The 12,140-nt window shown below is 39.5% G+C and overlaps 1 protein-coding gene across 6 annotated transcripts in view; it reads right to left on the bottom strand.

Annotated features, from left to right (window-relative positions):
• The window catches only part of PLD1 (phospholipase D1), a 205,451-nt gene that overhangs the window by 119,387 nt on the left and 73,924 nt on the right, over nucleotides 1-12,140 (bottom strand). For 5 of the 6 annotated variants that reach the window (XM_042998977.1, XM_042998978.1, XM_042998982.1 and 2 more), the window contains exons 2-6: nucleotides 9,570-9,760; nucleotides 9,182-9,309; nucleotides 4,318-4,463; nucleotides 3,957-4,062; nucleotides 2,612-2,677 (exon numbers count right to left, since the gene is read on the bottom strand). In XM_042998977.1, the coding sequence (XP_042854911.1) occupies nucleotides 2,612-2,677; nucleotides 3,957-4,062; nucleotides 4,318-4,463; nucleotides 9,182-9,309; nucleotides 9,570-9,729 (606 nt within the window). In that variant the 5' untranslated portion in view covers nucleotides 9,730-9,760. Of the gene's footprint in view, nucleotides 1-2,611; nucleotides 2,678-3,956; nucleotides 4,063-4,317; nucleotides 4,464-9,181; nucleotides 9,310-9,569; nucleotides 9,761-12,140 lie in introns of those variants that run through there. The other variant, XM_042998979.1, reaches the window with a different exon arrangement.

Genomic DNA, 12,140 nt, shown 5'->3' with positions numbered 1-12,140 from the left:
AATCTCTGAGGGAACTATCTGATGTTAAATCCACTAAAACACTAAGATGTTCTATTTTTCAGAACCTCAAACAGTATAAAAGAAATTTTATTTTATTTTTTATGTACTTAATATTTTATTTTATTATTATTTTTTAATATGAAATTTATTGTCAAATTGGTTTCCATTAAAAGAAATTTTTAAAAAGTCATTCTCTGGGGTGCCTGGGTGGCTCAGTCTGACTTCAGCTCAGGTCATGATCTCACAGTTCGTGAGTTCAAGCCCCACATCAGGTTCTGTGCTGACAGCTCAGAGCCTGGAGCCTGTTTCAGATTCTGTGTCTCCCTCTCTCTCTGCCCCCGCCCCCACTCACATTCTGTCTCTCAAAAATAAACAAACATTAAAAAAATTTTTTTAAGTTATTCTCCTGAATAAAAAGTTACTTATCTAAATACCAACTTAGCCAATGACCATATGAAAATAAGAAAACTTGTCCATGTCTAATTTCACTGAAATTTTATTGAAATTTGAGATATGATCCTATCTGATCCCTTGACCTATGATCCATGACCTCTGGCCTAAAAACCCAAATTAATTTCTAATAGGTTTGCTTTGCACTTATAAAAATAAGTTAATTATATATGATTGTATAAAAATAACTTTTAATATGATTTTATAGACAAGAGTTTTAATATTTCTCACAGTTATCAAAGGAGACACAAAGATGCCAATCTAATTTGACAAATATGAGGCAAAAGCCCATAAATCTAGTCTCCAGGCCACAGTGCCTCACAGGAAAGTTAAATAATGTTAGAAGATTAAAAAGAAAGAAAGCAAAAGAAAGAAAGAAAGAAAGAAAGAAAGAAAGAAAGAAAGAAAGAAAGAAAGAAAGAAAGAAAGAAAGAAAGAAAATTAAGATAGATCAAACTGTATCTTAACAAAAGTTTGAATCATTTTGGAGAATTCTGTTCTTGGGATAGATAAGTTGCCATCAAAAATGTGGAGTAACATAAATTAGGTGAGTTGTAACCAGGTTTTCCTCTCCAAGGAAATGTTTAGAAGACATTCTAGAATTTCTAGATACACTATGGCTCAACTTTGGAAAATGTTTTATGATTGGAAAATAAATTTAAATGAACATTTAAAAAAAGGTAATCATCATTTAATCAGCATTAGAATCCAAAATGTAGTACTATCCATAGAAAGAGAAGACTAAACTCAGCAATCACTGTTTCAAAGCCACAAGAAATAGTACAAGTCACAGGCAGGCAGAACAGTAAAACAAATAGAAAATTATTGCATACTGGTACTAGTACACATTTAAATAAATCTCTATTAAAGAAAACAGCATATGTGATTTCAGAGAGCACAACAGGAAGCAGCATTTTTAGCAGGAGAAATAGCAGTTAACTAATTGTAAATAATAGCAGTAATATCCTTACTCGTTATACTCTTTCAAAGATGCACATTCCTGAGTCCTAGGAGGGAAGAAATCCCTCCCACCCTCCTCCTCTTGAGATCCTCTGGTTGGACCCATGTTGCCAGTCTCCCTGGGAAAATACTTCTCCAGGATTATGAAACCACATACGTTCCTTCAAGTCCATCAAAAAGACATACAGCAAACTACTGTAGAAGGGGGACTGTGGCTCGGCCCCAGATCCTTTGTGTGTAAAGGGGACCAGCCGGGTACACATCCCGGCCTCCAAATAATACCCTGGTGGGCAGCAAGTCACCAGAAAACTCCAAAGAGTCCAGGTGCTCTTGCTTCCTTTCCTCAATACACAGACAGCTTCCCTTATGTGACACCACTGTCTAAACTGGAGGCCACATCTTGTAGGACATATCCGTGTCTGTCCTTAAGTTCCACATACACCACATGCGTACGTTCAACCCCACAGCAGTACCGTTTATAAGACACAGACACAAAAACACAATAATCCGATATCGTCTCAGTTACCTGGACCTTTGATAATTGAAGGTGAACCCTTTAAAAACACCCCACCTCCAAGGCCTCTAAAAGGGCTGAGCTTATTGTTTTCTGAGAACTTCTATAAAAGCCTACCCCCTTCTGTTTGCCAGCTGTGTGCCTCCCAGCTGCTTCTAAGCCCCACCACCTCTTTTCTCTTATTTCTCGGGAGTTTTTTCTCTCCCTAGCTTTTCCCATGCTTCTCACTTTCACATGAAAAGACAGGCCCTTTATAAGCATCGCAGGCCAATCAGATGGCCAACCAAGCACTATGCTCTGTCTAATCTTTGGGTATTCAACTCTGCTCAGCTGTTTTCATCACTTATACTCAGTGTTTTTTTGGTTTTTTCTTCAGGGTTAGAAATGCTTTGGGGCATTATTCTGGAAACCTGAGAAGAGAAGGACATTGATTTCTAGATAATCTAGCCTAGACCAGTGTTACAAGTTCATCTAGACACATCAATTTATAGTTGATATTTTTAAAAACAGCATACTGTGAACTAGATTATTGCTGTCAAATCAACTTTGCATTCATTTCATTAATTTTAACCCGAGGAACGCACAAGTGGATACAAGCACTTGTGTTGATAAAATGAGCCAAAATTTAGCAGCCGATTTATGCTTTTACAAAGTACTTCAAAATTTAAGTCACTGAACGGTACTTACTGTTGCATGGTAGTTTCTATACATGGGCATTTTCAGTAGCTTTGTCAAATAATCTTCCAGTTGTTTCTGTAACACAAATATAGGAGATAAGCGATAATGTCCTCATACTTAAAATTTTAAACAGTGACAGTGGTGTGACCACTATCCAATCTTTACTTCTGTAATTTATTCAATTATTTGTTCAGATTATCAGTGGACAAGGAATCTTGAATAGCACTAAGGAGTTATTTCCATAGTTCCCCTGAACTTTTATTTAAATTGCTTTCTGCTATTCAACTTTTCATGTGCTTAGGTCTTTTACAAACTGTTGAAGAGGCCCAAGCTGTATATTCGTTCAGTCTTCCATAATCACTAGCACAGGACTTGCCCATAGTAGACTGTTTTAAGGCATTTATTGATTTTATCAAAAACCTCGATTTCCTTAATTTCAACACTGAATTTACTACTGGTAGATATACTGCAGTTTTTTTAACAGCTCTTCAGGGGGAGAGGGGGGGGAAGTTTAAAAAGAGAGAGAGAGAGACACTTTCTAGTACTTATATTCTGATTTCAAATATGGTCAAATGTGGGAGGTTAATGACAATCACATCGACTATGATGATGTGTGGATGTACTGTTAAAGCCACAGCTTCTCATTTTCAGCTGCATTTTCATGTAAGTGTACACAGTAACCCCAAACTGTAGAGTTTTATATGTCCATGTATCGTGGAAAATATGTATTCTAGATCCCTAAAAGGATTTTAAACAAGATGACAACTATACAAAGGAGAAGTCAAATATCCCTTTCAGGATAAAAGTTTCAGATTACAAAACAGAACTGATATTTCCTTGTTAATTTTCTACTGAAAAACAATTCATCTTCTACCTTGTGTGGCACCATATCACTGAGGCAGAGCACCTGCTCCTGGGGCTTCTGTCCTACTCTTCTCTGACCCTAAGGGCCCCACTTATAGTTTGGTAATTAGACTTCACATATACTTGGGACAAGCTACTATGAAGTCTGGAGCAAACGGATAGAAATAAATGCTTTTAAAGGAGTATATCTCAAAACCCTCAATGGTGAGCTCAAGCTTGACTCACAACCAGCCCAAAGAGGTTCCTGCAGAGGAAAACTTCTTCATAGAACACTCTTCCTCTTCTGGGAAATGCAACCATTCTGAGTGCAGCCATTCTGACCTGGAGAAGAAGGCTGCCTAACAAGTTCCAAAGATGCTAAGCTAGCCTGGGTGAGGGATCAGGGGGAAAAAAAAGTTGCAGCCAGGTCCCCCTCACCTCCCAGGAGCCGCCATGTTTCTACAGCGCTGCAAAATTATATTTTGAACAACAGAAGACTGAAAGGGCTTACCCTTCTACCGAAGAATTGTTCTTCTCTGATCATGTTTTCAGATGAACGGGGCAAACTTGGCATCTCTCGAGGCTCTTCTTTGACATTCTGTCTTCTAAACGTGTGCCTAACACACACACACACACACACACACACACACACACACACACAATGGAAACATTTATTATTCTTTGAGTATTACTCTCATTTAAATGAAAGCATAAATATGAGCATAAAAGCATTTTATGCTTATTTTTAGAAGAGCCTGTTTAATAGAAATATCCACCAACAACGGACAAGTTAACCCATAATATAGATAAAACACTCTTTCCATCCAGCTTGCATACTGGGATAACTTTATAATTAATTCTGAAACAGTTACCTTCTGGTGGGAATGGGGATTCGGATAAAAGCTTTGTACTTGAGCAGCTCTCTATGAAATTCTTGAAAGTGTTTGAATTTCCTCTTAACTTGCCATTTAAATTCCCCATGTGTTAATTCAATAGTGTAAAGATTGATACTTGGTACCTGCAGTGATCAATAAAAATGATTGATATTTTAGATAACAAAGCCTAAAGTCTTTCAATGAACAATAGCTCAGACAAGATGTTTCCTAAAACAAGTGGTTACAGAAATAAAATGTCCTTAAATATATATACATATATATATATATATATATAATGATATATATATATATATCATTATATATATATATATATATATAATGTACATAATATACATAAGACAAACTCTGAATCACACCAAAGATAAACTTCCACAAGTTGTATTGCTCTAAATACACACACAGCCCTGAAACAAGAAATCAGGTAAAGGAGACAATGAGTGAAGACCCTAATTAGATATCAGGGGTGATTTTGCTTGTCCCAAAGTATAAACAGTGAACAGACCACTGGAGCGGGTGAAAGGAAAGCTGGAGGAAATGGATTCCAGGAGCATGATCTTAGCCAGCTACTCGTCCTTCACAGATGACATTAATGCCTTCTCCTTCTGAAACATATTCCAAGGTCCATCCCTGTCTACAACATCTCCTTGCTCTGAAGGACCACCAGTGACCAACAAGGTACAGGATGATTAGAGGGAAAAAGTGAAAGACTACGCACAAAATATTTTTCCCAATTACTTAACTAAAATGAATCCCCATTTAAAATTTTAAAAAATATTTCTTATTAAAATGCAAATATATCTTGGTAATGATTTCAATCAGAACTAACAGGCCTGGGGGATAGTTTTGATACAGTACAAAGTGTTAGGAGACTGAGGGATGTTTATAAAGCGGAGGAGATCTTGAAGGAAGTTCTGTGGACAGGGGGATGGTGTGTAGGGTGGCTAGGCAGTGGGCACTCTGGACTACCCAAAGGACACTGGCCCTTCCTGGAAGATTTAGGCACCAAAGATGTTGGGGGTAGGAGAAAATAAATGTCTCCTCTGCTACTTTATTTATCCAGGCTCTCGTGTCAGCAACCACATGCGAGATTCCTGGCCCTCAGTCCTGTTTTTTTTTAATCTTTTTAAATTTTTTTAATGTTCATTTGTTTTTGAGAAAGACAGAGAGAGACCGAGACAGAGAGCAAGTTGGAGAGGGCAGAGAGAGAGGGAGACACAGAATCCAAAGCAGGCTCTAGGCTCTGAGCTGTCTGCACAGAGCCTGATGAGGGGCTCAAACTCATGAACCACGAGATCATGACCTGAGCTGAAGTCGGATGCTTAACCAACTGAGCCACCCAGGCGTCCCCCACAGTCCTATTTGGTAACTTCTACATCTACACAGAGTGGCCATGCTTTACTATATAAAATATGAGCAAGAGTATCAATGCAACTTGTGCTCTTAAGTCTGAAATCCAGCCATATCACTGATAAATATTCAAATGTAGCATTTGCTTCGCCTCTAGTTAGGATTCATGACAATTACTACAACCGGAAGTAGGAAAAAAACCAGTTCTGGGGTTCAATATTATATGTTGCCTTTTACTTTACATTCACTTTTACTTTTACATTACTACAGGTGTCATCCTCCATCATGTATCACAGAGAAGAATGCAGGAAAGTTCTGAGTGGCCAGAAACTTTGCATTCAAGTGAAAAATGCTCAATTTAAGATGAACCAAATAAATAAGAAAAATTATACAATTTAGGAAAGCTACTGCATTTCCAAGGATTATATTTACCTATCTCCAAAAACTGAATACTTCGAAACTTTTTCAAATGCCAAGTTTTAGCCCTCACATATAAATCCAAGACTTTGTACACCAAACTTCTTAGCAATTGTGAGGTGGTATGATACGATGAAAACAAGCTGCCACATCCTTCTTGAAGATTTTAAAGGCCTGAAACCCTGTGGTGCAGCCTACCAGCTGTGATGCCTCAGCCAAGCGTCACTTCTGTCAGACAACATCCCAGCCGAATTATTGGAATTCTCTGGAATTGGAATAATCTGAAGAGTTTTAATGAAGGGACTGCTTATAAAGATGTGATAGGGGTAAGGAAACCATAAAGGAAGGACAGTAACTTGGGACTCTGAAGGCATTCCTAGTCCTGAAGGAACAAGATGCAGGGCCAGGTACTGGAACAAGAAGGAGAGAACCATGTAAGGATGGCTGCCTTGGGGAAAGGGGTGCCTTTGGTCAAGGGACACAGTCAGCCCAAGGTAACCCCAATCTCCTATCTGGGCTCTTCACTGTCTGAGCCCTACCAGAGGACAAAAGCAGAGAGCCCTGAGGGGCAGATCACAGGGTAGAAAAAGGTAGGAGGAGGCACTGGAGGGAAAATCGAAGATCTCCAGCCTGAGAGGGCCTGAAGAACACCTACCTCATTGGGCTGTCACAGAAATGAAAAGAGAAGGGCCTTGCCTTGAGCTAGCACATAGAATGTGTTCAGTAATTAGAAAAAGTGTGTTTTTATTTACCTGGAATCACATTTATACTGCATGACTTTAGTTCATATTTCTTAGTAAACTAAACATGAAGTAGGATAACGATGATCCTTAGCGGGGCGCCTCAGTGACTCAGTCAATTAAGCATCCGACTCTTAATTTCAGCTCATGTCAGGATCTCACAGTGTGAGATCAAGCCCCACATCGGGTTCTGCAGTAAGAGTGCAGAACCTGCTTAGGATTCTCTCTCTGCCCATCTCCTGCAGGCACGTGTGTGCTGTCTCTCATTTTCTCTCAAAATAAATAAACATTAAAAAGAAATTTAAAAAGATGATCCTTAGCTTTCTCACAAAGACTCAGATTAGAATAGGACTAAACCAAACTCACCTAACTAACAGAAGAAGAGTCCAAGCACAGAGAAGTCCCTGGTTTGGGGGTCTTGAATATTTATTTATCTTTGTGAATAACCTTAGGAGACACCTACTATTAATAATAATATGTAGTATTAGTGTATGCTTATGTAATACTGTAAGGGCCAAGGATGGGCCACCCCAAGATGGGCCACTTTGTCATGAAGACTACTTTGAGTTAAAAACCAGTCGAAACCCAGCAGATCCAGGAAAAGCTCTTTACCTCCCCGTCAAGTGCCTAGAAAGAATTGAGCTAGAGGACCTGCTCCAGGAGGAGAGCCACCATCACAGATTATATGATGAACCAGCTATGGTAGACAGGGAAGAACTAGCAAGGCCTGTTTGATCAAAGTTCTCCATATGTCCCACTATTTCCAAGTGGCCTGGTAAACATTTGTTACCAAACATTTGCTCTTTGTCATCTCCCTGTGAATTGCATTCCTTCTCTTTGAAGTCCCAGATGTGCCTGTATTTGGAATTTCCACGTCTGTGTGGATTGCCCATACTTAAAGAAATCAAATTTGACCCATGTTAATGGGTCTCATGTCAATTTGAGTCTTAGTCCAGCTAGGAGGATCTTGGAAACAGACAGAACCTTCTTGCTCCCCAACAATACAATATGCAATACCCTTGCATAAGGCTGTGTATTATTATTATTATTATTATTATTATTATTAAGTCCTCATAAGAAACCTATACGGTGGGCACCGTTACACCCATTATTTAGCATTATTCACATGTGAAAACTGAGAAACAGAAAGATTAAGTAACTTGTTGGAGATCACAAAGCAAAGACAGGATTTCAACCATGCAGTCTGGCTCTGGAGTCTGTGCATTTCACCCTCTGAGCATGCGTATCCCCTCTGAAGCTAAAAGCTAGTAGGCAAACTAAGAAGGCAAAGGCCACATCAGAGACATTTCTGAGTGCATTGTGCTCAGTGGTATATCAGGAAGGTAGAGACCCCCCTTCATATAAAGGGCCTAAAGGAAAGGCTGCACACAAAGGTGGGTGTTAGGAGTCAGAACATACACACAGGTAGGTCAGGACAGGCCACTAAGCAAAACTATCAGGACCCAGGTAACACATGCCATTCTGCAAAAGACAAGGAGGAAAGGCAGACAGAACCTGTCTCTGGAGAAAGGCTGTTCTACACTTCCCCTGAGGCAGGAGCAAAGGTGGCCTTAGTCTGCCGTGGCCAGAGCTCAACCTGAGGGGACAAAGGCCACCTGCCTGCGGCAATGCCCTCTACTTATCAGACTGACAACTGTGATGTACAGTCATTAACAGAGCAATGGTGGCTCCCCTCACAACCTAGTCTAATCCACACCAAAGAGTGATGCTTTGCTTGATGAAGTGATCTTCATGGAAGACGTCTTCCAGCACTCAGGCCCCATGAACAGACCTAAAGGACAGGTGCCAGGAGCAGATCAGAGAGCAGCAGAAGATGCCAGCAGTATTCTCTCAGCACCGTCTCTGGGTGATGACACTGGTCGGTCCAACATCCTGGCTTTTTTTCTTTTTCTTTCAAGAGCCAGGCAGCATCATTATTTTCTTGCTAAACCAGCATTAGGAAAGCTAAACTCTTCCTTGGCTTCTATGTGACGGTCTAGGTGGAATGGTGATGCCCCAAGAGCCCACGTTAAACAGAAAATCGAGGAGAGAGGAGGACTAGGAGTGGCACTCAGCAATTTATTAAAGTCATAAATTGCCTTAGGTGCGTATTTAAAAAAAAAAAAAAAAGCATTTTCCAGAATGAGGAAAAAGGCATATGAGAATCAAGACTCAACGGAAAGCAAATTCTTGAGAGGTGAACAGGACTTACAAGTGATTTGAAAAAAAAAAAAAAAAGCTAAAAACATATCATAGCTATGAGGAAGGAAAATGGAAGTCAGTGTGTTAATTGGTATACGTGGACCAATACGAGGTGAGTCCATAAATGCTCTGACCCTTGTTGTAGATGTAAAGCGCTCCACTTCCAGAACTTGGGCTTTTATTGGACAGCCGGTGAGATACGTCTGTATATTAGGCTCCTTAAATCCTTGAGTCTTATAAATAGCAGAGAAAGGAATACACACTAAAAAATAAACAAGTAAATAAAGTTATTGCAAGGACACAATGATATTGTAAGAATACACGATATTAGCATAACTTGCCTTTTATGGGCATCTGTTTAAGAATCATAACCTGCTACAACAAGAATACAGCTAGTGAAATGGTCTCAGCCCAGGGTAGGACATCAGCAAGGATGATCAATCATTTGCTGGTTATTTCAAATCTGCTCTCTGCCAGGCAACTCTGAGAAACTCTCTTCTCGCTCAGACCACCAGTCTTTACCTTCCTGTATCTTGGGATCGCTGGGAGACACATCATAATCCACCTCTTCTCCCTCAAAGTGCAGCTCCCGTGTGTCCAGATTTTCTATCAAATTACTCATGTCAGCAGCGATTTTCTGCAGTGCAGAGGTATTTACTCGTGGCTCATTTTTCAGTGACATGTTGGCTTCAGACAGGGTAAGAGCAAAGGGGCTGGGAAAAAAAGGGGGGTTACAAGGATTTATTATTTTGGTCAAATAAAACCCTATTCTACAATATGAATCCAGGCTTAGATACAGCATATGAAAACAAGTCAACTAGCTCTGTGTGAGCCCCAGTTTACTCAAACAATGTTTTCATTTATTTTCCTCTTTAACATTTAAAAGATTCCTAGCCTGTAAATTAAATTGGAGTGAGATCCTTAATCACAAGTACAAAAGAGAAACACTACATTGAATAAATGCCAGCATAGCTTTCACCCAATTTCATTAAGTTGGATAAATGAGGAGACTCCAGGGAGACTGGTTTGGGAATGGTTATTCAGAGAAAATAAATTGATACTTAACTGTAACAAACACACGGAAAAATATCACGTGAAATTAAGCAACCTTAAATATTTTCTGAAGACATTTTAGGGCATTTTACAACAATTTCAACAAGCAGATTTAAGACATTTTCATGACAGCATAACCTTTTCCACATTTCCTCTGTAGGTGATATCCCAAGCAAAGTGTAAATACTATCTTTTCGAAACATGAGGTTCGGGCCATGACTTTCCATGACTTATAATAATGTACGTGTCTTGAAAGGTAATTGATTAGTCTACCTATTCTGAGATACTGGAGGTGCTCAAATTGTACTTCTCTCCTTTTTGAAGAAAACCAGTTCTATCTCATTTCGACACTTAATAACACAAGTCTTTAAACATCAGTACCCAGGGAAGAAGAGTTCATTTTCATGTAGATTTTATTTTTTCTTTAAATACTAAGATTTAAACCTTGAGCGCCATCCTCAGAGCTGAGTGACAAATTCATACTGCTGGAAAGAATCGCTCTGTTACAGCCCGGCCCTAAAACAGCAGGTTTTTCATACCAGCAATTCCACCACACATGTCCATTCATTCCTGCAAATCACAAACATTTACTGAGCGTCTGCCATTCACTGTGAGAGGCAATGAGGAAATCTGTAAAGATGAATAAGGCTGGTCCCTGCAGTTAAGGAGCTCCTGACATGGGTGAGAGGAATAAGCTACATAACCCCAAATTCATTCCTGGCCTCCTCCAAGGTCCAAGGCCTTCCTGAGAACGACATGTGCTGAGTGGAAGACCCTTGGCCAGGTTCTCTCCTACAGGTGTGATCAAGAAGCTGGGGGTCTCTGTGGGAAACGCTAAGAGAGTCTTGGCCAAACTTGGACAGCCCTTACTGTAATCCGTCAAGTCTCAGGAACCTATACTGCCGTGTCTGGTAGAAAGAGATTTTGTTTGGAAATTCAGAAGATTGGGCTGGAGGAATGTGGCTCTGGTTTGGCCAGAGATACATAATTAATATGACAAAGTTCTCTGTGAAGTATGTAATCAATCATGTTTCTTTCTCCACATTGGCCGTAAGGAAGCTTGCAGCCATATCGATGGCCCACTATTAGCAAAACACAGGCCTATCCTTGCCTACATCACTTCCCTTCAACTTTCTTCTCCACTTCTCATTTATATTGTAATAACAGTTTATGTGTACCAATCACTTCATACGTACCTGGCTTGGTGATAAGTCCTTTTTATACATTATCATGTTTATCATCAATAATAATCTATGAAGTTTTGTTATTTCCATCAAAGATGACGGAAGTTTATCAACCCCTCTTTACAGATAAAAACACTGAGGCATAGAGAGATTATGTAATTTGTGTCCAAAGTCACAGAGCTAGTAAGGTGAACGGATTTAAAAACCAGGTCTCTCTGACCCAAAAGCTGATCTTCTCAACCACAGTCTTTATCTTTCCGTATAGTTTTGGTAGATATGTAAATGCCCCTGGAACAGATGGAAGTTTCAGTAAAGCAAGTGCTCTTGGGCAAGATTCAAATGGGAAGAATAGGAAATGACCTCCTCTTGATGCTCAGCACCTCAGGATGGGCCCATTTACACTCTCAGGGCCATGGTAACTCCTCTTGGTAATAAACTAAGGAGGTTGAGCCATCTCCTCTAAGGTCCTTTTAACACTGGAACCTTAACTATAGACAAAAAAATGCTATATATATTACTCAGCTTCCCCTTATAATGTACTTACTTTAACCTAAGAAATTAACCCAAGTAGTTCTTCATATGAATACGAGAAGCAGGTGGCAGATGTTTCCTAATCTGCATAATTTAATGACTGTCTGTTCAGCTTCCATCGAGGAGCTTGTTGCCTCTGGTCACAATTAAAATATTAATTTCCTTCCTTCTCGATTCAACAAACACTTACTAGATGCTAACCGTGAGCCAGGTTTTGCTTTATTTAAAATACAAGGTAATGAGAAACTTAAAGGAAATGAGACAAGGAAAAACAAGTAAGAAATTACATCATATCGTTGCTACTCATGAATTTGTAAGCCCTTTT

This window comes from Panthera tigris, chromosome C2 (assembly GCF_018350195.1).
Source record: "Panthera tigris isolate Pti1 chromosome C2, P.tigris_Pti1_mat1.1, whole genome shotgun sequence".
NCBI classification, from domain to species: domain Eukaryota; kingdom Metazoa; phylum Chordata; class Mammalia; order Carnivora; family Felidae; genus Panthera; species Panthera tigris.
This window is presented reverse-complemented; position numbering and strand designations above follow the sequence as displayed.